Source organism: Lathamus discolor, chromosome 3, assembly GCF_037157495.1.
Source record: "Lathamus discolor isolate bLatDis1 chromosome 3, bLatDis1.hap1, whole genome shotgun sequence".
NCBI classification, from domain to species: Eukaryota; Metazoa; Chordata; class Aves; order Psittaciformes; family Psittacidae; genus Lathamus; species Lathamus discolor.
In genome coordinates this window covers 119,935,074-119,960,433 of record NC_088886.1, presented here as the reverse complement: position 1 = coordinate 119,960,433, position 25,360 = coordinate 119,935,074, and the positions used below count along the sequence as shown (strand labels likewise).

Genomic DNA, 25,360 nt, shown 5'->3' with positions numbered 1-25,360 from the left:
ATACATGGCATTTTCAGTAAAATATTTTAACATAATGGGTCAGTCAGATCCATGAAGTGACTTTGCTCCTCAGAAGTCATTTATTCACTGTATTTTACATGAGTCAGCTCTTGTATCTGAGAAATCAATAAGTTTAACAGTTGAACTAACAGTGAGTGATTCATGCTCAGAGTAAAATCTGTCAAAACTCAGATGCGTAAAATATCCTTTTATGACATATTCTCCAGGTAGCAAGGAAGGGAATTATTATTTCTTAGGAGCATGGAACAAAGAAGTTCTTAAAACAGATGGGTGTATCAGATGACTCTAGCTGCTCGTGGTGAACTCTGACAGGTCTTAATCCAAATTAAAGCTCTTTCCAGCTTTCCTATCCTCTAACAGCTAACTAGTACAGCCTCCAGGTTTGGTTTTGGGTTGTTTTGTTGTTTTTTTCTTTCAGCATTGCTGAGGAAGACTTATTCACACAGATACTTGATAAAAATATCACTAGAATCTCATTTTTTTAAGAAACGCATACAGTACACTATAAATGTAAAACTAGCTTTCATTTGTAAACTATTTCTGATAACCTCATTACTATACACAACAGACTGTATCAAGAGATAAGTGGAATATAAAAAACCCTCCACCTTTTAAACACAGAGCTTTTTTGTCTACAGGCTGTGATGGACAAACCTTTCACTTACAATGGATATATCTGGGACATTTCTGTGTATTATCAACGCACAAAAGAGAAATAAGGGGGGATGTGATAGGGTTGATAGTTTCACAGTGGAAGCCAAAACTTATACTACATAAAATAAATTGTTCATAGATTAAGAGAGCTGATGACAAATAGTGTAATATTGCCTATTTATATAACATTAGCACACAGAGATTCCAGTCCCCATGGATTATTGTGTGATGTTGGAATACGACCATGTGAAAATCAGAGTTATATTAAGACTGAGTTTCTAAACTGCTAGATCTTCTAAACACAGCTGGACACTACCAAAGTCTTCCTGAAATAACAGTATTCATACTTGATAAGAGTGACAATATGTTGAAAATAAATACTTTTCTGTCAATAAACATTTTCTTTGGAAAGCTAACTGCCCTAGAATCCATTTTTACTGAACAATAGCAAAGCACAATGTTCTTTTTTCAATGCCGTCTTTGAACAAGAAGTGGAAAGCATGAATTGTGATTTTTTCAACTCTGTCAATTCTAAATGAGAAAAAGAGCAATCTTCTGCCTAAATTAGAATGACTTATTTTGTTTACTTAGAAAACTTGAGATTGAACAACAATCCTGCAAGTACAAATGAAACACAGAGAGCCAGTAAGTTATCTGAAAAGCAGGAACATCTTGTCTCATTCTTTTTCCTACAAAAATTTGAGTGGGATCAATTTTTTTGAACTGTTAAAGAAGGCTGAACCTGCATATATGAATCAACACAGCTGACGAAATCAAGAACTTTCTAGAAGAAATTAAAAAAAACCACTTCTGACAAAAAGGTAAGTAGATTCATATGGACATGTATACAACATGACAGCTTTCATATTAGATTTGAAAACACAGTGGGAGCATCCAAATTGTATTCTGGTTTCCTTACCTTTGTGGTTCAGAATTGTTTTAAAGGTAGAAATTGTGACAGTTCACCTCCTGTTCTGTGGGTGATCACAGTAATGCCTTGGCAGAGAGCAGCCACATCATCTTATCATAAATATGCCAATAATGTAAATATAATAATGCATATATAAAGACAAATAATTAAAAAGATATGGAGATATTCCAGGTATAACTCTGCTACTTCTAGGAAGTAGTAAGGTCGTCTGCTGTCTGCACAGGAGTACAATTTAACATGGATGAAATGTGAAAAGGCAGATTATCAGACAAATACTAAACAAAGATCAATGTCCACAACTCTCAGCATAAAATACGCTCCCTATTTTCCCCATCTTCTCTGTATGAGAGTCTGGTTATTATCATGTTTTGCCACATCATTTACACAAAACCCTGGAGAGAAGTGTGACACTATGTATTCATCGTAGCAGTCAGGTGAAGTTGATAACGCTGGAGGGAAGGGATGCCATCCAGAGGGACCTTGACATGCTTGTGAGGTGGGCTGATGCCAGTTTTATGAAGTTTAACCATGCCAAGTGCAAGGTCCTACACGTGAGTCGGAGCAATCCCAGGCACAGCTACAGGTTGGGCAGAGAAGAGATTCAGAGCAGCCCTGTGGAAAAGGACTTGGGGGTGTTGGTCGATGAGAAAATGAACATGAGCCGGCTTCAGTGTGAGCTCACAGTCCAGAAAGCCAACCGTATCCTGGGCTGCATCAAAAGGAGTGTGACCAGCAGGTTGAAGGAGGTGATCCTGCCCCTCTACTCTGCTCTTGTGAGACCTCACCTGGAGTATTGTGTGCAGTTCTGGTGTCCTCAACATAAAAAGGACATGGAACTGTTGGAACAAGTCCAGAGAAGGGCCAGGAGGATGATCAGGGGACTGGAGCACCTCCTGTATGAAGACAGGCTGAGAAAGTTGGGGCTGTTCAGCCTGGAGAAGGAAGGCTGCGTGGAGACCTCACAGCAGCCTTCCAGTATCTGAAGGGGGCCTATAGGGATGCTGGGGATGGACTCTTCACTAGGGACTGTGGTGATAGTACAAGGGTAATGGGTTAAAACTTAAACATGAGAAGTTTAGATTACATATAAGGATGAAATTCTTTCCTGTTAGGGTGGCAAGGCACTGGAATGGGTTGCCCAGGGAGGTTGTGAATGCTCCATCCCTGGTGGTGTTCAAGGCCAAGTTGGACAGAGCCTTGGGTGACATGTTTTAGTGTGAGGTGCCCCTGCCATGGTTGGAACTTGATGATCTTAAGGTCCTTTCCAACCCTAACTATTCTATAATTATATTCTATATGAACACTCACTCCTATGGGGTAATTCATGATAGCACATAGTATCACCAAACTCATTTAGCCAGATTTTACTACAAAGAACATTTTCTCCTCAGGCAAAGACCTTGTCTTTTTATACCTTTAAAATGCCTCACATATCTGTGGAACTATATAAAATAAATTCAAATATATGTAATAGATGAGTAACATGCCAAGATCACCTACAGCCTAGTTATTATGTTAACAAATTCTAATCTGTCCAGCTAAACTTTCAACTCAAACGGCAGCATTTAAAAGCGGAAAATTTGAGCAGTGCACTTACATTAATTGTTCAATATCTGCCTTTTATGAATACCTAATTGTGTTATACTTAAAAGAGGAACAAAATATATCACTAAAATATTTTTAAAGAAATAACTTTGAATTTTGGGGGTGGATCTTATATTTTTTGTCACTGCCCTGAAACTGATAAAAAAATAGTAATTTTTGTTAACAAGAGATAAAGATAAATGAGGAAGTCGTGTCTGGATCATATTTCTATTTATGATCTCATAAGTTCCAGAGTATGCACATGCGTGATTTGCTTCTGGACTTATCACAAAATGAACAAATTAAAGATGAAAGACCACTCTGAGGACCTAAGGAAATACACATGAATAACAGGTTTATGTAAAGAAGGATGTACTTCTGGAGGAAAAATTTGATAGTATGAATTTTATATCAGATCTTTCCATCATATACATCACTAGATAAAATGTTGTCCAGATCAATGCTGGTTTAAGAAGTCTTTTGTTATTCTTTTGTATGGAATAATCTAGTTGAGAAAATATTGTTTCCGTGTGTTAAAAGATATCCTTCATCTTTGTTGTATTTGATTCTAACCATTACTTGGTACTTCAGATAATGCTCTTCAAACTCAGATTTTCATAGGCACTGTATAAACTATCTTGTGAAAAGACCTGCAAAACTTAACACCAAAGAGTGTCTTGATTTAAAATGGGACATAAAGTAATTTCTTTATCCTTTATTTTTTTGCATTAAAAATATCCAATAATTAATTTCACTAAGAAAATTGCAGACAATTGAACATTTAGTTTCCACCTAATTGGTAAAAAGATAATTTCCTAATGAGGACAAATAATTCAAGACTTCATTGAGTTTTTCCCTTCATGGATTCTTCTAATCTGCAGACAAACTCCTGAAGATCTTTTCAGCGCACTCAAGCAAGGCAGGATCAAAGATAATCTCTAAAAGCTTGATGAACTTGTTGCTGTTCACCCTCATTTGCTGTAGACTATAGTCAGTACTCCCTATCATTATCCTCCAAAAATAGATATAGCAGCAAAGTGATGACAGGCATCAGCTCTAAGCTGTAACTTCATTCTCTTGGGGTTTCTTTGCTTCAGGCACTCTGCTGAACTTTCATCTTCAATACATTAAACTAGAAATATGTAGAAACACTTTTGAAATATTTGTAATTTCTACTGATGATGTTTAGCTCTAAAACTGTTTTTCTCCTAACTTTCTGAAGAGGATTTGATTATTCTTCATCCTGATCTTACGATCAAAATTATTAAAAGCTATTTTCACAGTGCTTTCAGCTAAATACACTGTTTCATTAAATGCTGTAGCTAAAAAATATTACATTTTGAAGTCCTAATTCAGGAAAACATTTCCTTTTTAGACAGTGTATAAATGCTTATGCTTCTAAACTAGCGCTAAACTTTAACATGTTTTTTAAGCACATTTCTGAACCAAGAGCTAAAAACCCCTACATAATTCATCTTGCATTGAAAGCAGAAAACGATGAATTTGTAATAGTAGAGAATAAAGCAAGAAAAATTTCTGAAAGCTGGAATTCAAAAGGGATTTGAAAGCAGGCAGAAGGAAAGGACAATTTGTAGGAAGGGATTATTAAATCAAGTGAGGAAAAAAGGGAACTTGCAAAGAAAGAGATGAACTGATTACATATACTTCTTCTGTGGTATATTATATTCTAGTAAGAGTATGGGGAGAACATGCCTATGATATCTTAGAAAAAGCCCAACAGATATCCAGAATAAAACTTATTTTTATTTCACATGGACTCCAGGAATAACTCGCAAGGCATAAAACCTTTTGCTGATAGACACTGAAGTTCCCCAATGGTAAAGAATTTCTTAGACTGTCAGTGCTCACTGCACTGCAAATTGCAAATTTACTGTCCCATTCTTTACCATTAAGAGCAGAGTGTCTAATTTCCACTTTCTAATCAAAAGTATAAATCAGGTTCTGGTAGTTGTGAATGCCACCACCAGCAGAGTGAGAAAAATTTTGAACATTTTAACACTGTCCTTATTAAAAGCAACAGTGAAATACCCCTTCCTCTGGAAAGCTCAACTGGCTTAGATGCTCTGCCTCTCAGAGTTTCATATTCTTTATTCATACCCTTGAAAATCTTCAAAGGAAAATCAAAAAGATGTAGCACTGCAAAACTGATCCCTCTCTTCATACAATACTTACAATGGTTTCCCTGCTGCTGTGTTCACACTGTCCCAGAAGAATCAGGATGGCAGGACATGCAGCAAGAATATGTGCTCATTCTCAAATTAGTTCCTACTTACTGATCTTGCTGCCTTGCAAAATGAGGCTTTTTCAGTAATGCCAACCAAATTATGGTGAGTGACAGAAAGAAAGTCTGAACTACACACAGTTGATCCATAAAGTTTTGGCAAAGTAAAAAAACTTGGAGAACTGATGAAAGCACTTAGGAAGTGTGGAGAACTATGGAGTACCGCAGCAAAGAACACACAGAAAGTACCTCTGAAATTGCCACAGCCTTCTGTCAAAAAATAAAAAGGCAGACAGATGGAGGGAATCTGTTGTCCAGAAATCAATTTACAACACTTTGAATTCCTTAGCAAAGGAATTTTCTTCCATATGAGTTTTATAGAGCTATACCAAAACAGCTGCTATGCCACAAGAAATGGCTTTGCTCATTCTATTAAGCATGATTTAAATATTCCTTTAATTATTACTTTTGTATTCAAAGATGGCTTATTTTCATGCAGATTTATGTCCCGTTATGCATAAGTACATTCTTAATTGTGCTGAAAGAACTGCAAATTTAATTAAAGTTTGCCATTTCAAGCATAAAATAGATTAAAGAAAATGCTGACAACAGTAAAATAAATATTCAACTATTTAACTCAACATTTATTTTTAATCCAAACATCAAAATAACCTCATTTCTAATTACAATTTCATGAGAAAATGTCTTGAAGAAACATTTGTCTATTTTCCTCCAATCTGTTCAGCTGAAACATACTCGCTTATGTATAAAACTGATTAATAAATCTGTTCCAGCTGTATGACTGTATGTTACAAAGAACACAGATTAATGTATGTAAACAACTATTATAATTTTAAAACCTCAAAGTCATGACTGTCTGCAAAAGCAGAAATCCCATCAAATGTATTACAGTGCAATTATACACCTAAACTGTAACAAAGAAAAAAAAAAAAGGGGGCAAACAAAGGTATTAAGGTCCAAGGGTCTGTGACAATTCATAGAAGATAGTGAGATGAATTAAATGCTTACAGTAAGTTATTTGCAGTTCCATGAACTGGGTATTGTTGAACACACAATCATGCATTGTAACGTGGCAATAGGCATTGCCATAGTTTCATAAAAACTTACACTCAAATGAGATATGAAGAAAGAATTTGGCCTGATTCTACTGAAACTGATTTTGAAAATCTACAATTAAGTTTGCTGTTTAATATTAATTTTCACTTTTTAGGAAACAAATTTAATAATTTATAGTTAACAGCAGGGGGGAGGAGTAAGGAATACAGGTGGATTTTCTCTCATCCAGACACAATAAATCTGCCTCTGACTGAGAAGGGAAAAAAAAAAAGTAAATAATACAATGAACACTATCTTAACCCTTCATGTTATTTGGAAGCACAAGTCATACAGAAAAAATGAGGCTTTCCAAAGCATTGCATACCTTTTCCCCAACAGATATTGAGAAAAGAGAAGTACCTCACCAGCCTAACAAATATCCCAAGAATCAGTAAATTTGGAGGGAAAAAATGCTTTTTACTATATATTCACAGTAATATACCTTTGTAACTTCTGAAAAAAATCAACTTAAACTCGTTTTGGTTTTGGGTTTTTTTCCCCCTTCCACCATAAGCAACAGATTCTTCTCAGGAGGTAACAGAGTTCAATGGCATTATCATTATTATTATTATTATTATTATTATTATTATTATTATTATTATTATTATTGTTATTTATATCTGACTGACAACATCCAGCTATTACACAATTTCAGCACCATCACCACCACTTCTAGAGGATACAACAATTGCAGCATATTTTTGGCTTGAAAGCCACAAGCATTCAAGCATAAGCATCACAAGCCTCATGCAAAGCCACCCATACTACCACCAAAAATTGCTGGGTAAACCTCTTCATGTCTCATTTTAATTACGTCTTGTTAATATACTTGAAAAACGGAAATGGCTAAGTGCAAAGCATAAATGCTAAGTGCAAAGCATAAATACTGCAAGCCTCATCCCTCTTAAGTAACTATCAGCAACTGGATTGTAAATGAAAGGACAAGTTTCTTTTTGCAATGAAACCAAGAATTAAATATGGAAAAGGAGTGCTACCACAAAGGGTATATTCGGCATGCACTGAGAGCAATTTGCATGTCAATGGACCATCTATTTTCTGGGGCAGGGATTCCTCCCTGATGTCACTACATTTACATATAATAAAGTGTGACAGATACTTTCTTATTTTTCTCTATCAGCTATATATGCTACTACTATGAAGACCAATCCAAAATGAAAATTTGAATAGATCAAATGAGAAAATTAAGTCAGTATGAGTGATTATTCCTCTCTCACACATTAAGAAGCAATCAAGAAGGAAAACAGCAAGGAGCACTAATTTTTCAGACAGGAATCAAACTGGAATACTTAACAAAAAAAAAACAGTGAACTGAACAACAGCAGTTCATTTCTGGTTTATTAATACACGCATATTGTAAAAGGGCTTAATCCAGAATCCACTACACTTACTAAAGAAGACCCTACATGGATTTAGTACCAAGTAAATGAATAATTTTACATCAACACCTTTAGAATATTTCAGATAAGCTTTCAGCCCATTTTCCGGTTTGCAGACACAATTATTAAAGCTGCTGGTATACAGATCAATACAGCAATGTTACCAGGGGGACAGAAAAATTTGTATACTGACTTGGAAAGGAATATTTATTGTTCTAACAATTTAAATCCACAACACACAGCTATTGTGTTATCAGTTACCAATACGAAACAGTAAGTAAACTACTATACTGTAGTATAATGTGATAAACAACAGCAATCTTTGTGAAGGTCATGTTAAGGTGATAATAAGGTCATGGATATTAACAGGTATTCGTAAAATTTTACTGTTCCAAAATTAAAAAAATAAATCAAACCAAAACAACTAAAACTTGTTTGAATAACCACTGAATCTCTCAATCCAGAACTATTCTGTAGTGAAGAACAGTTAATATTTAAATAGCACTTTTTATACAAACACCAATATGCACAGAGGAAATTTATAAAAACACTTTCATTTTTGTTTGTGTTCAAAGATTTATTTTTTAAAACTGTATAGTATTATTGATTGAAACACTTTCTGACAATATAATAGCTCACAAAATCTCTAAATACTATGAGAAACAAAGAATACAGTGCATTATATAGTCCAAGAGACTTTCAGACTATCAGGTTTCAGACTACTGAAGACAACAATAAAACTTCCATTACATGAATCAGGCTAGATTATCGTTTTTTTTTTTTTTTTCTAGTGAAATACATAAATGACATGTACAGCTGCCTAAAATAGAAGGGATATCAAAAGACAGGCTTTCACATAACCAGTTTAAGGGATATTAAAACTCTACTACAAAAACCAGCATGACCCTTCAGAGGAGCTACGGCAGTTTACGTCTACCAATAATCTTGCTGAATTTCTGTACGCACTTAAATACACACTTCACCATAATTGCATTGGAAGGTTTGGGGAAGAGAAATCAGGTACATAAATCATCTAATGTGGAATCACAAGTGAAATATACAAAACAAGAGTTTCAGAGTTTGGATGTAGAGGCTTTTCAATTACGAATAGTTGTCTTACCTGTTTAACGTCATATGCAAGAAGAACAAATCTTAAGTCTGGTGAAACAGAGTATCTTGATGCTTTGAACGTTACCTAAAATGAAGTAGCAATAAAAGTAAGTTTGCAATAAAAAGGATATTTTTTTCACCCAATTTTTCTTATAGTTCATTTAAGAGCTTCCCATTCATAAGACAGAGATCTGGTGTAAAACACCAGTGCAGTTTTCACCAAAGAAGGACTCAAATAATTCTTAGTCTAATTTGCTGGTATCTGTACAATGACAACAGATGAATCTGGCTTCAGCTCTAAATTTCAGTTAAGAAGCTGAAGAGGTTTTTATCACGATAGCAAGCACTAAGCTTGAGGATAACAACTATGAGCAATTCATTTACAGACGATGAAGGAAGACACTTTGGTTGGTGTGTACTTCAGGGATGATTACAAGGGAGATTCGTCAATAGGTTAGGTTTAAAGATACCATACAAGAAAAAGAATAAGTGTGTGCTATGTCTCTATTGCTTTTTTAAACATCACATGCATAACCATTTTGCAAGACAACCTGCACTAAAGAAAAACTCTTCCCTATAAGAAAGAAAATGCTTAGTGGAGAGCAAAGTGAAACTTAAGTTAGCACTATAAAATTAATAATTGCTTTACATCTATCCAAGACTACTTTTCAAGACTGTAATTAAATCAAGGATTAATGTCATGTCAGAAAGAATTTAATTCATCTAATGTATGTGGAAAGTAAGAACGTGCTTTAAAAGACACTGAAGGAATAAAAACCAAATTAATCTCAAGACATCTATTTGCAGAATTAAAGGAAAAGAGAGTAGTGAAAAATGCAGATAAGAAGTCAGACAGAAAAAATAACAGAATCACAAAGGTATAAGATGAAAGAAAATAAATAAATATTTACATAGAACAGGAGCTATCCAATATTCAAAGGAAGGCTTTGCCGTTTTTGGTGTTTTTTTTTTTTTTTACTTTTTTCTTTTTACTTCTTAAGCATCCTGTTCTATTTAGCCTAATCCCACTACTAAGCTAATGAATTCAACAGAGGTTTAAGGAACACAAATCAGAAGTCGCAAATTCATATAATCAGAGCAGCTAAGGAACTATCCTAATGATAATAAAAAAGGCTAAATAAACTGAGAAGATGCTGTGTTTTGATATGCAGATCACACTTGGGTTAACTAGATTTACTAGTTAACCTAGTAACTCAGGTTACTAGGTAGTATAATTAGGTTCAAGCTATCCAAAGACAACAAAAGGAAAAAAACAGTTTTGAGCTGAAACTGCATTAGTGTGATGCAAGAGCATGACAATATCAGAAGTTAGAAGATGAATCTGCAGCCTTGAGTAAAAAAGAGAAAAAAACCCAAAACAACAAGAACAACAATAACAAAACTACCAGGAATTTCCTCTTTTACTTACAAAGCATTCAGAACAGATTTCTACTGTGCTCTAAACTAGCTTTTATGAGTTAACCACCTTTAAGCAGAGACTGTGTTAATGTTAATCTGTGCTTATGTTCCTTTTTCTTGGCACACACTGAAAACAATTTTAGGTGTGAAATTTCCCTGCTTTCTAGCAGTTTATTAATTATTCCCCCACTACCTCAGTCTTCAGCAATATATAACACAGGCAGCTTTCCAAATTCATTTTCAGGGAGTGTGGTGCTTGTTATTTCATGCATTTAGTAAGAATCTTCAGTCACTGATTATGCCACCACAAAAGTAATCATGCACTTAATGCAAACACCTGAGTACCTCAGCTGCAAATAACTGGCAGCTTGAGGCAACACAAGCAAGAGATACTCACATATTCTATATCCAAGTATAGAGCCTTGTGGGTTTGGGATTTAAAATCATTTAAATCCTACTGAATATAACCTTGCTCATTCAGCTTGCATTCGCCTGCAAAATTTGGTTTGCCTCCTAAAGTGCCTCAGACACATGGTGTAAAAGCAATGACAACAAACTATAATCTCCTGTAGACCAAAAGATTATAGCTTGCCAAATAGATTTGCCAAAACCATTCCTGGCAACAAAACAGTTAATGTTTTGGCAAATAATTTTGGCAAATAATATTTGGCAAATAATATTTGGCAAATAATTAATTGGCAAATAATTGGCAAATAATTTGGAAAAAAATTGGCAAATAATGGCAAAAAAACTTCTGTTGTTGTAATAGCATTATTCTTGTTAAAAGGTGAGTAAAGCTGTTTCATAATTTTTAATGTTTCACACGAGACACAAGAAAGTAGAAAACAGACCAGCAGAAATTATGCATTCATTGCCAGCTGATTGCAATGCTAGTTTCTTTAAATTATCTTTAAATATAGATAAATATTTATCTATGAATATAAAATATATATATTTTTTAAGAACATGTTTTTGAGTTGTAAAGAAAGTGTTAGGAAAATATCATGTTGAAAACACTGGAAATGAAAAAAGACTCGGGTATCTTGTTATTAAAAATATGGAGGATGGTTGTTCTGCTATCATGTCTGCATATCTGTAACTTTTCAAGCTTCTTGGTTTGTCAGGTGCTAGTTAGCCTTCATTTAGGAAGACAGCCGTTAAGTGCTGCCCCTTATGACTATGACACTCTGCTTGATCTCTAAGAAATGTAGCTCTGGACAACAAAGCACTGAAACAGGGAGAAATGCAGCTGGCTAATTAGGCACAGTCCCTGGATGCAGAAGAAGGGCTAGTTTCCCTCTGCATCACTGCACAGCATCAGCTAGTTAGAAGACTGAGGGTAATTCAACACAGTGCTGCACTGTGCATTCCACATATATCCTTATGCCCTTTCCAAACCACAGCTGATGAAAGGGAGAAGAAATAAGGGAAGGTAATTTCCCTAATATTTGTCAGTTCTAGCTAGCCACATCAAGATTTAACAGCCTTATAAAAACCACTAGCTCTAGGGCAAACAGAAAACACTCCGACTAGGTAAATTGCTGGAATCCCTATACTACTGACATTTCACAATGTTGCGTAAGTGTAAGGAAAAAAAAATTAAAAAGCAAAGCTTTTTAATTACCCATACATTATCTTCCCTTCTTACTTCAGCAATCTGTCATCCATTCTTCCAATATTGCTGAATTTGACATGAGTTCACTGACAGGGATGCATGATGTGATGATCCCATGGACAAGCAGTGACTGCTAGTCCCACTTTCACCAGAGACTGAAATGATAAAAGCCTAATGGAGGCAAAAAAACACAGTGCCTCTAAACAGTCTTTCACCCTTCAGCTTTCTAGCTTCCTTCTCTCATCCAAGTTCCAAATTTGGAACATATTTTGGCATGGAAAGAAAGATGAGAACAGCTTGAGACAGTAAAGAGTGAAAGCAAAAGAAAAAACGATTCTGCAACAAATAAATACAAGGGACATCCCATCACCACCACCACCCACACGCAAATGGCTTTTCTTCCCCTTTCCATATGGATGATTGAAATAGAAAACAAATTTCCAATGAACGATATTCCCACATTTGATTGACATTTCCAATGTCAATATTTTGCATTGATGACTTTTTTTTTAAGTTTGCATTTTATGTGTGTTTTACTCACATAACAGAAATGCCTGTTACGACTGTGTTTAAGAGAAGTTTTAGGCTAGGTTCTGCAAGGGCCCTTCAGTATAACCTCACTTTTATTTCTTCAGCTTTCTAATAGCCTGGTTCTGCGTTACCGATGTACTTCATCTTTGCTCTATTCTTTCACCTACTATAAAAGATTAGTTTTCCTATTTTTATGGATTTTAACTACTATAACATTTAAATCAATGCCTTATTCATGGTCTTTCAAAAATGTGCTATACAGCAGATGGAAGTTACCTATAACATAATCCAGAACAGAGCTGTAAGAATGTAGCTTTAACATCTGTCCAACACTTTACAGTACTCTTTTGTCATCCTTTCAGGTGGATAGTTTTAAGCTAAGTAATACACCACAGTTAAAACCAATTAGAGGAAATTTTCACTTTAGTGGAGTTTACTTCATTGTTGTTATTTTTCTCCTTTAATTTTAGCTCTCCGTTTCAGTTTCTTGTACTCCTACTTTTCCCATCAACTTACATCTTCCATACTCCTATTATTATCCTTCCCCAATCATTACTTAGTGCTCACTTTACACACGTCTAGGCTTAATTATTATCTTTTTTTTTTTATTCATCCAGGATAAAATATTGCAAACCTCTAGAATGTTACTTTAAAACCTCGTGGCAATACCACTACTTAGGACATTATTCATATCTCCATATCACATAGCTACATCTGTATCAGAATTTTAACTTCATGCTATAACTGAACATCAATGTATGGGAGTTCATGAGCATTTGTAGGTATTTAGCTCAACTTATCAACTTATCAGTTCATGAGCATTCATAGGTATTCAGCTCAACTTATCAGACAGGCATTGACCAAATGGCAATGAACAAGAGGAATCAGATGGGACAAAATTACACTAGCTGCAAACTAAGAAAGCATTCGGCATGTAGCTGTTTCCTGGGGTGGCACCAGCAATCAAGGAAACAATGGGATTGCTGTGACTGAAAGGAGAAGATGGACCACCCGGAGGTTATATGAGAGAGCAGCTGAGAGTGGAGCCCAGCAGGAGAGGAAGCCTTGTAGCAGTAAAAGCAGGGTACCTCTGAGAAGAGAGTCAGGTTGTAATTAGGAAAATGCACAATAATTAGAATGTTGAAAAACTTGGGTTTCAAAGGTTACATTTCTTATTGCAGTATTTCTTGTGTCACCTGAGCACTTAATCTAGATCCACAAACCTTGCAATACTATGTGTTGTATTTGTTAACACTTGGGTTTCCTATGCAGTGTAAAAGATTATTGTGCCTTAAAACATGATCTAAGCTGAACTCTACCCTATGGATGGGGGCTACCCTGTATGAGTGGTTCTCAAAAACACAAACCAAATTCCCCAAACTCACCTGAAACTCCTCATATAGTCCCAAGATATTTTCACACACATGTAGGACATAAAAAAGACATGAACAGAACTTTGCAGTTCACAGCAGCCTCACAGCATTGCCTCTCTAGCAGAAAATCACCTCTAAATTGTAAATCACAGAATTTTCTTCCTCCCATTCCCCATCTTTGATATAACCCTTAACTATTTTTCTGTACCAAGGAATGATCTCATCAGGACTATTATTTAGAGAGATCCCCCACAAAGCTACCCTAACCTGGCAGTTCGGAGTACTGTCCCCTGCATTTTGTATGTTGAAACCTCCTTCATCTGAGTAGAAGACAATGACCACCACCAAACCACAACTGCAAACCCTTCCATCTGTCAGGCTTTCCCATCTCTATGCACAGTGGTGCACTGCAACAATAAACTCTGCCTCATAAAAACTCTTCTATTGAAAAGGTTTTGCTGAAGGGGTTATTTAACATTTAGAGGAGCATGAGAGAGCAGAGATAATTTTACAATGTTCATAACCACCTATTTACAACATGTGTGGGTCGTTAAAATGTCCAGTGTTGCAACAATTACTAATATTTATGTGGTTATATAATCTTGTTTAATGTATTTACCATTTTTCACCCTTTCATTAACCTCTTACACAAGGGTCTTAAAATATAAGAATGAAAACTACTCTTGCAATTAAATCTACATTAATCATAGAATCACAGAATCATAGAGTAGAATCATAGAATAGCTAGGGTTGGAAAGGACCTTAAGATCATCAAGTTCCAACCCCCCTGCCATGGGCAGAGGGACACACACTAGACCATGTCACCCAAGGCTCTGTCCAACCTGGCCTTGAACACTGCCAGGGATGAAGCATTCGCAACTTCCTCGGGCAACCCATTCCAGTGCCTCACCACCCTCACCGTAAAGAACTTCCTCCTTACAAACAATCTAAACTTCCCCTGTTTAAGTTTTAACCCATTACCCCTTGTCCTACCAACAAAGAAACTATAACAGCATTGAGATCCTGCACTGAGTTTCCTATCAAAAGAGGAAAGGGGTGTGGTTGGTGGTGGGGAACACAAAACAAACAAACAAATGTATCAAAAGGAAGACGATTATCAAAAAGAAAGGGTATTTATAAACAGTGCTATGTGAAACACCACAAAACAGTCCCTGCCAAAAGCTCTGCTCAGACTAAAACTTGCACTCTCTGCTTTTGGCTGTAAGGCCTCCAGTGGGTTTTCACAGCTGGGCTGCCACAGCTTAATCATGATTCATGAGCCAAGACTACTCCTGCTTTGCTCCACCCTTCTGACACCATCCCCTCATTAGCAAGCAGCAAGAAGTAATCCTTCTCTCCCCATCCTTGTGTTAAAGATGGTCCACATTAATATGACATTACAACATACCATAGGGTATACTCCTTGCAAGCCCCTGGGAAAAGATTTGCAGCTCACTAATATCGGTTTGCTACGTACCAGGATGCAGTTTCCCCTTAAGATTGAAACGAGTTGTGGGAAGGCATCAAGATCAAGGGTGAGAGCAAGTCAGAATTGCTGGGTTTTAGAAGAGTCGAAAGCATACAGCTGCAGGGAAGCTGTTGTAAATACAAGACCCTGTATTAAGAGTTTCAAAACTGAAAATTCTACTTGTATCGTTAGGCACTGCAAACGATAGCCTCTTATTTGATGAGTCAAAATATACCCCATCATCTACACAGGCACACCAGATTCATTTCTGACCCAGAATCCTGGACTGAGTGTTTGTGAGTGTATGCATGGTATCTGAATATTTTTGCATACATCCACCACAAAAGTAGTGGAACTGAGGGCTAACAAATTAGTGTTACCACTTTCGTAATTACTGCAGCTTTTTTTAAGAGGGAAAATTGAAGGCAAAATTTCTAAATACTTCTTTCAGTGGATCCAAAACATTTGGAAAGTACTATTAGAGAACACACAGTCCCTACACGTTTTCTCTCATCTCTGTGTTCCCTTTGTGGAGGATTGGCTTGTCGAAAAAGGTCAAAAGGTCACGTTCCCATCAACGAGCTGAAACAAGACATCTGTGTAGAACATGGTGCAAACCTCTCACGCCAGATAATGAGGAAATGAAGGACACCGGCAAACAGCAACATACTATGACCAATCACAGCCAAGGCCACTAAGTGATAAGTGCATGAGAAGGAGGATGGTGGGGGGGGTGCACGGTGTAGCTGCAAAAATATACAGCTTACACAATGCCTTATTTGTGCCAGAACCAATCAAGTGCCTAGTATTTGCATATTCACTGTTATATTAACCGAAGGTAGAAGCCTTTGAGTCGTCCAAGTCTTCCTTTCACGACACCCTTTTCTTCCTTTTGGTTTGGGTTTAAGAACTGTAACAGAATAAAGAGGCTGAGCTAGAAGCATGATAAGGGACCAGACAGATAACCTCCCCTAGGCAAAAGAACCCATGTGGTCATCCATGCTTTCCTCTCCGGCTTAGCCAGGTCTCGTGGTTGAGTTGTGTGTTAGCTGGTAACCTGCTCTTAGCGACTTTGTGTAACAGCTGATGGCAAAGGAATAAATAAACTGCTTGTTAACTACAGTTAACCAACTGAAATTGCTTACATAAATGTGGCATCATGTTACTTTGGAACTGTAACATGTAATAAAGTATTGCTAAATGCTGAAAAACTGGTAGGCATGTCATGATCATGGTGATAGGCACCTCGGATAGATGACAGAGAACGTATTGTAACCGCATATCGAGGCAGCATCGCAAACATCAGGGTGCCACACAGTGATTCATGTCCAGGGCTTTTTTTGGCTCCATTTAATAGAAGACTTGCCCAGCCTCCAGCTGTTTAACATTTATATGCCGCTGGCTCAGAGTATTAACTATTTATTAGACAGCTTAAACAGGATGCAGTACATGCATACACTAAGAGGACAAGTATGTATTAGAAAACGTCTTTACGTTATGCTATCTAAAGATGCTAATAGATATTCTTTGTGCTTTACGAGTTACTCTTTTCACTTACATCACTGTATTTGTTATCCATAATATTGCTTTGCTGATAGTTTAATTAAATACAGGCCAGATTGTTTTATTAATACATTGATTATAGAAAAGGATTCCATTTGAAAAGCATGAATCAAGTGCAGTGATTTCTTCTGCTTCTGAATGAAACCTAATGAAACTGAAAAAACCCTTTAATTTAGGAACTGTGGACAGATACTTCCCTATGGAGGAGAAATGGGCATCTTAGAACAATACAATACTAGCCTTTCTTCCTTCCAGATGCATGACTTTTTTAAAGGTTTGTTCGTTTTTTAAATCTTTTATACATGTAAATAGTTAAAAAAAAAAAAAGTTTGCTTTTTTGCTGATATACATGCATAGTAAGCATAGCAGCTCTTCAGTAGGTCTATCTGACTTTTAGACACTAAGGAAACACAAAGACAGATAAAAGAAATGTCCTTTGCACAAAAATGGCAGTCTCTAAGGCACGAAAGAAGAGCCAGTGATCCATGCACAATGGAAGACTGCTTCAGGGGATTAGGGATGAGGAAAACAGAAAACCTCTTCTGGGCTGCTGGTTCATATACAGCCCAATCAGCAGTGACAAAGAGCCATTACTAGCCCCTTGCCTTCTCACAATTAGTTTATCGTGGCAGTTCAATTTTTAATAGACAATTATGAACATTACTAAGAAAAACCTGGCACTTCTGCAGGTTGCTTGAGCTGAGAGGCAACCAGGAGAAAGAACACAGATTGAAAGCAGACAAACTCCCATCAAAAGATGACTCTTCCATGACTAAAACCCTTTGATAGGGAGGAATGAGAGAACTTGTATTGCCACTGCCTATGTTGGATTTGTGCTGTATTTTTTATTAATACAAGTTATCTCTGCAGAGTCATTAAACCAGGAAAATGTTGATTAATGATCAAGGTGTCTAACTTTGGAAGATCACATTTAGCAGTGTGAATCTGGGGACAGTGGAGCTTAGAAGAATGGGACAGCTTTTGATTTCAGCCGTCCTGTCTGCCTCTGTGATGTTATGATCTGTTAGGATCACTGGCCACTTTGTCAACAGACAACTCAGCACAGCAACATTCGCCAGTGCTCTCTGCCAAACGTCCATCAAGAAATTTGCCGAATCTTCTGCTTTGTGTTCCACTTCTTATGCTACTTCCATATGAATAATCATTGCTGGAATTAACTTTATTTACCTCTAACACTCTTAGGTTTTGACTAAGAAAGAAACTTTGATGGAAGAAATGCACGTTTTTATTTGTCTCTGTTCAATACATAATTGTTGGATGGTTGCTTGAACATTAACCCTTTCTGCATCAGTTTCCCATATTTATAATTAAGAGTAGATATAGAGTGTCTAGAACTCTCTCAGCCTGCACGACTTCAGGATAAATCAATTCCATAAAAAGCACAGAGTAGAGCAACTTTGTGAAAAGAGGTGATGTTCGCAGTGTGAAGCAGGCTGTCCATACTGATCCATCATTACTTGGCAAGACTGGTTTAGCTGACACGCTGGAACTGCACTTGACATTATGAGCCAAATATTTGCATCCAAAAGTGTATGAATTAAATCTGTGAGGAAACCCAAATTTTATCACTACAGTCAAGTTTTACAGCCAGGGATGCCCAAGCAGCTGCTTGCGTTCAAGTTATATGCTAAAGGCAATATATACGCTTGATACAGTTTATCCTCTACTTAACCAGGCAAGTGCTTACACACACACACACACACACACACACACACACACACACACACACACACAGATAACATGGAAAATGCTTTTTCAACACTTTGTGGTTTGCACTTTACAGAAATTCACCTTTTCACCTACTTTTAATTGTTCCTGCTAGCCTTTTTGGCATTAAGTGGTACCCTGAGGCACATCCCAGCATATGGAAGGGTGCAGCTTACTGAAAGGGAGCCTCGTGTACACAAACCATTACAGTACAATTCTCTCCTCCCTTCTCCTTCATCTTTACACTGACCTAGGAAGTCAGCGTCATGCTCTTTCTCCTGAACTTCTACTCTCCTCTTCCTAGTTTGAGGACTTAGAAGAAAAGATCACTGGGCTTTTACGCTTTGAAAGGAGGAATCTGTACCAGCAAAGGCAAGGAACAGACCAGGAATAAAATCAGCGTTTTCCAAACACCGCTGATGAAAATCAGTCATCCTTTTGGGTCTGCAGGTGCAAAAGATTTTACTAAATTAAAAATAAAGGGATTAACAATAACAGCCAGTGGTCTGTACAGAGAATTTATAAGTAAAGATTGACAAGCCATGTGTTTCGGCTGCGAAAACCTGATAAACAAGAATTACAGGGTAGGATATTAGTATCACTGAGAATACAGCACCAAGCAAAGCAAAAGAAAATGTAGGCTAAGGCATTAAAGCATTTCACAGCAATTACAGCTAGTCAGAAACTTATGCAAATCACTCAGGTATAGATTATTTACTGGTCAAGAGGAATAGTCCCCAATCATCTTGCTTGTCATTACAGCAGAGGAACAAGTAAGCCAGAGATTAACATGACTAGGAAATACATTTTTCTTTGCATATTTAATTCCATAAAGGAATATCTTCACATGGTTTTTGAACACTTTTCCCTTTTATAATAGTGAAAAGCTCTCAACACTTTGAGTAGCATTCCTCCATTTTATGAAATCTTTTATTATATTACACATCAGATAGGTTCACCAGGACACACACCAGCCATGATCCTTCAAATGGCCTAAGCAAAGGATGGACTACGGCCAACAACATACCCTCCAAATTCTTGGTTAGTTACAGTTAGGTTGAATAAAGTAACAAATAACTTCAGCCAGAAATTGTGCACTGACAGAGGAAAGTATTATAATTTCCGTTTATATATAATCTAGTCTTGGTTATAAATATATTTTCTTTAACCTTTAAATATGCTCTTCCACTCCTATTGCAGAAAAAAACCGTCAGCAGACTTCCACTAAGAAATCAGTAAATATATATTACTTACAAAAGTTGTATTTTCCAATAATAATGTCGTCGTGTTTGTGTCTACATTCAGTTCAACAACATGTCCATTCCTATTTTTATACACCACTGCTGTATCTGCAACAACAAAGGTATTAACAGTTAGCAAACAAATTCAGTGTTTAATACATCTGTAGAGAAAACCAGCATATTAAAGTTATCAGAATATCTTTATTACAATACACAAACAAAATTGAGAGAACTGCAGTCACAACATCTAGTTTTCTTGATTTGCCTCATGAGCTTCAAAAACAGCAGTTTACACCCTACAGCATTTTCAACTCACTCAAAAATATTATTTGATTTTAATAGAAACATTTTATGTGGCAAAAACACATCCAATGGGACTGCTGTGAACAAAGTAACATCTTGAATGTAAAACTGCTCTCACTGTCAATCTGACAGATTGACATCACTGTCATTTTGACACTTTAGTGTCCACCCATATCCACTACGAAAAGTGCCACATACCAAAGTTACATTGTGCAATGAAAAAAGCTTTTGATGGACACCATATTCACATATTGACGTGACTCTTAACAAAACTTCTGTACTGTTTCGTATCTCTGGTAACTGGTCTGACAAAGACATGCACTATACCTTAAGATAGTCCATGTCCTGTGTGATTAGTGCTGGGCCACAGAATACCTGGTTGTCACATAAACTGAACATTGTCAAAGAAGGGTTAAAGCTAGGTCCATTTGTAGAACATTTAGAATGCTGTGGAATGAACTGTCGTAATTTTTTCCTTCTACCACTTACTTCATTTGTAAGCTTCTATAAGAAAAATATTGAATCCACCTGAACTAAGGAAAAAAAATAATTACAAAACTGATTGTGGCTCCTATTAAAAACATTTTCTATCTGTTTGCATCAATACCTGCGAAATCACCAAGAAACAGGCAAGAACTACGTAAGTCTTGATTTAAAAATCAAGAAAATTGGTTCCCAATTTCCTACTATTTTTAATATGAGATTGAACAGATTGAGTGCTGACTCTTTTTTGTTATTTTAAACCCATGTGATTGATATTTAATCAAACTATTTTGTTATAAAAATGTAAAAGGCATAAGTAAAGTTCTAAATTAGAGTCTAAATGAAACAGAAAAGAACTTTAGCAATCCTTAGTAATATCTGAAAAATTCATTACAGATCCCTGAATTTTATGAAGTGGGAAGTAAACATGACTAGAGGAAAAGGTTATGCTATCATAAAAACGTGCTTCGCTTTTCCAGAAAAATGTAGCTGTATTTTAATGGACTCCCCAGAAACTCTAGATCTACAGCACTACTGAATAGCCTCTAGTTTGTTCTGTAAAATTAATGAAGCCTCATTTGAAGAGCTTACTAAGCTATTTTAGGATCAGGGCTGAGAAATGGGGTGGGATTGATGGAGTTTAGGACAGTATTATCAAAGCTTTCATTTAGGAAGAAAATTAGATAGTGAAGTGTGGAATTAATAGCAACTTCTTATAACGAAAAAGATTTCAAATACTCACTTTGAATAAAAAGAAGTAACACTTTGTAGAACATTATTTTGTTTTCAGGTTACTGGTTAGTACAGAACATTAAGGTTTTTGCAGCTTCTTGTAGGGTTTTGTGCATGTATCCTTTTAGGTACCCTAACACAAATCCTCAACGATGTTGTACCAGGGAGCTAAGCAATACTATAGAAAAAATAAGGCTGTCTGGCCAAAGAGCTGTCCCCAGTTATGAGCAAACCATAATGTGAAAAACAGCATGTATAACTCAGAGACATTTAACTTCTGTCAACAACTAGCCATGTTCATTCCTCCTGCTTGAACAGTGATCTGAACAATGCATTTATGGTCCATAGGTGAGACTAATATGCCACCCAAATCCAAACAACAGTATTAGAATATAACTCCTTCTCAGTTATCTTCTTTTCTACATGCCATGTACATTTGGCCAATAGGATTTATAGCATCATGCCTCACTAACTAATCCTACCAAGAACATTTCACCCAAATTAAGAACTGTCCCTTAAAATTGCTAAAAGGACCACAAGTAGAATACACAATCCTAGGGTTCTTCCTGCAAGTCATACACACAGGGTGAAACGGCATTTGGAATATGAAATACTATGAATGACACAAATTAAAGCCTTTGTTCTGAAGTTAGAAGAAAATTTATTCAATTATTAGACCAGAAAACCAAGTCAGTCCTCTTCAAAAAGAAGGCCTTACTGTCCAGTAATTATACCTCTCACTGAACTTGGGCTTTCATCTCTGCATTGGACTCAGTAGTTAACTTCTGAAGTGTGTAAATTAAATGAATGTTTGCAAAATACATGGAGATTCTCAGATACAAAATTATATCAGAATACCATGTACGCATTGAGCATGAACAGTCTTCACAAGTAATCATATTAATTAATATGGAAGTCTCATTCCAATCAATAGGTTGATAGTTGATGGTCATACAACATAATGATGATTTTTTCACTGGTGGCTCAAAAGTAAGTAAAGAGCCATAAACATACATCTGTTTTGAAATTCTTGTTACCTAGAGTAAAAAAGTTCACAGAAGAAAATAATACCTAGTCCTTAATACTGTCCATTTACACAACTGATTTATTTATTTTGTTTATTAGCTTGGTGTCTTCACCACAGAGAAGTCCCTGACTCTTCACACAATCATTCAGAGAAGTAGAGTTCCTACTTCAAAGAAATTCTTGTTAAATTTTAAACAAAGAGTAGTATTACGTAAAACCTCTTGGCTGGGCACAAACTGCAGCACTGAAGAGCCACCTAGTCTACCTAAGGATCGCACAAAAGTAGAAAGCATTCTGTCTTAGGCAAAGGAGAATGTGAAGAAACCTCAGTAAAGAACATGTGCTATCAAGTCACCAGCCCTGGATGATGTACACAAAACAGATTTTAAAACAACTAATTGAAAATTTTCTATTTGAAATAGTTCTCAAATTTCTGAAAACTTTGGAAACTCCAGAGCACTGGATGACTGATAAATTTATTGTCTGTTACTGAAAGGTGAGGACAGACAACCAAACATCTGTATATGTTACCCTGACATCAGTCTCAAATAAAATAGTGACTGAACTTCCACATTCAAAACACTTAAAAACTTACTATTTTTTAGAGCTAGCCTCTACTACCTTTACTCAAAATATAGTATCTGTAAGCAATGCTTTGGGAAGTGTATCAGGATTTGGCAACTGTTTTGCAAGTAAATCACATAATTATTTCAAACAACAGCTGTTCAATGTTAGTCCACGGAGCTGTTTTCTTTACTCTCTTTCACTAGTGGTCTTTCACCAACTTGAAAAACAAGACTTACTTAAAGACAGCCATTACACCTTACCTCATAAGATTACAATTAAGTAGGGCAAGTATTTCCTCAGAAACTAACCTTTTCCTTGTTTACAGATGCACAATTCTGTCCTGTTAAAAACTTTATTACGTATCATCAGTTTGCGGCTCCAAAGAATTAGAAAAGACAATACAAAAGGCACTAGAGAAAGAAGATACACAAACAGCTGAAGTGATTTGCCAAAGATCACACAGCCCATCAATAGCACATTGTGGAACTTAAGTCTCTTAATTTTTAGTCCAGTGCCCTTTTCATTTTCACCTCAATACTGATCCAATTTTTTAGTACTTGGAAGTTTTCTTCTTTCTTCGGTGCTATCTGCATATTCAGAGCTGTACATGACACAAAAGCTCCAGGCTACCTATCGCATAATTTTTTTATCCACCACAGAGTCTCTCCAAGAGACTCCCTGTGTGCCTTAAACTGTTTACACTTATTTACTGAGTATTTAAGCTGTACAAGTCAAGAGAAAGCTAGTCATGTCTTACATGTGAATGAACAAAGGTGACTTGAAATGCTTTTTTCATTTCTATAGGTCTCTACATCTGGGATACATTACAAGAGATCACAGACCAACAGAGATATAAGGTATGATCAGTCAAATAAGTCTTAAGGGTCATCAGTGCTGGACTTCAAAAGATCTAGCATCTTCAGGAACAAATGGTGTTTGGTGATAAAGCGTAAAAGCAGGAACCCTGCCCTGCATGGACTCTTTGAGAATTTATAAAAACTTAATGAGGCAGGTTAGTCTCACCAAGAACACAGGAATTAGGAGGCTCCTGAATCTGAGCATCCAATATTCTTTAAGCTTCATCTTAGCCATGCTAAAGTTGTGTTTCTACCAGTGCATTTATTTTCCGGAGTATTCTTCTAGCTTATCCACAGTCTTTAAGCTGTGAATGTTAATGTTTGAATACACACTGTGGTTTTCCTCTAGCCTTTAAGAGTCATTATAGCTATCCGAACATATTATAGAAAGCTGCCTAGCTTGTAAATCTACATTGCCATGTTCACTAGGATGAACTTGAATAATCTGTGAAGATGCTAATAGTGACAAGGAGTAACAGAATCAATAGTACACCTCTGGGAGGAAAAAAATCTAATTCCTACTAAATTCACAGTGCTGTTAATGCAATTTCTGTTTGCAAAACAAAAGTACTTTGGTAGAATATTTGATAGATTTGAATTATTTTTTTATAATAAGGTTTATTTCATGGTAACTTGTGTGCTAAACTTGTGTGGATCCATCAATTTCAAGGAGACATGCAAAGTTCAACTTGCTAGGATGTGGCTCAGTAGTGTTTTAGAATTTACTAATACTAATATTGAGTAGTTTGAAGAAAAAGCTGATTTATACAGAAGGCACACAGAGCATACACAGCTAATTGCTTGCTAATATGTTCACAGTATTGTAGATCTTAGCCTAAACTAGTTTCCTAAAGCAGCCCAGAAGTTCTAGGCACTGACACTCTCAAGTATTCACATCCTAACCTCCCCTGACTTGCCAACAATGAGCATTACAGACATCTGATGGGCTTTTGTCCACTTTCATAGAGTCACAGATTCTTAGAATGGTTTGGGTTGGAAGAGACCTTAAAGATTATCTAGTTCCAACCCTCCTTCCATAGGCAGAGACACCTTTCACTAGACCAGGTTGCTCAAAGCCCCGTCCAACCTGGCCTAGAACACTTCCAGGGATGGGGCAGCCACAGCTTCTCTGGTCAACCTGTTCTAGTGCCTCGCCATTCTCACAGTAAAGAGCTTCTCCCTAATATCTAATCTAAATCTAACCTCTTTCAGTTTCACTTTGTTTTTCCTGGTCTCATGAGAACACAGAACAGGGACTCAAATCTGGGGCTTTTCCCCATCCAGCAAGAGGAGCAGATTCATCCTCCCATCCCTCTAGCAAAGCCTGCCTTCTGCTTGGCCAAAGAAGGCCCAGCTGATGAGCCCTGGGTCTTATTTTTAAGGGCAGGGCCCCAGGAGT

At 36.5% G+C, this 25,360-nt stretch overlaps 1 protein-coding gene across 1 annotated transcript in view; it reads right to left on the bottom strand.

The window, feature by feature from the left end:
• DPP10 (dipeptidyl peptidase like 10) overlaps positions 1 to 25,360 on the bottom strand; it is a 303,866-nt gene that overhangs the window by 137,218 nt on the left and 141,288 nt on the right. The window contains exons 4-5 of the mRNA XM_065671340.1: positions 20,007 to 20,101; positions 9,066 to 9,140 (exon numbers count right to left, since the gene is read on the bottom strand). Of these exons, the coding sequence (XP_065527412.1) occupies positions 9,066 to 9,140; positions 20,007 to 20,101 (170 nt within the window). The remainder of the gene's footprint in view (positions 1 to 9,065; positions 9,141 to 20,006; positions 20,102 to 25,360) is intronic.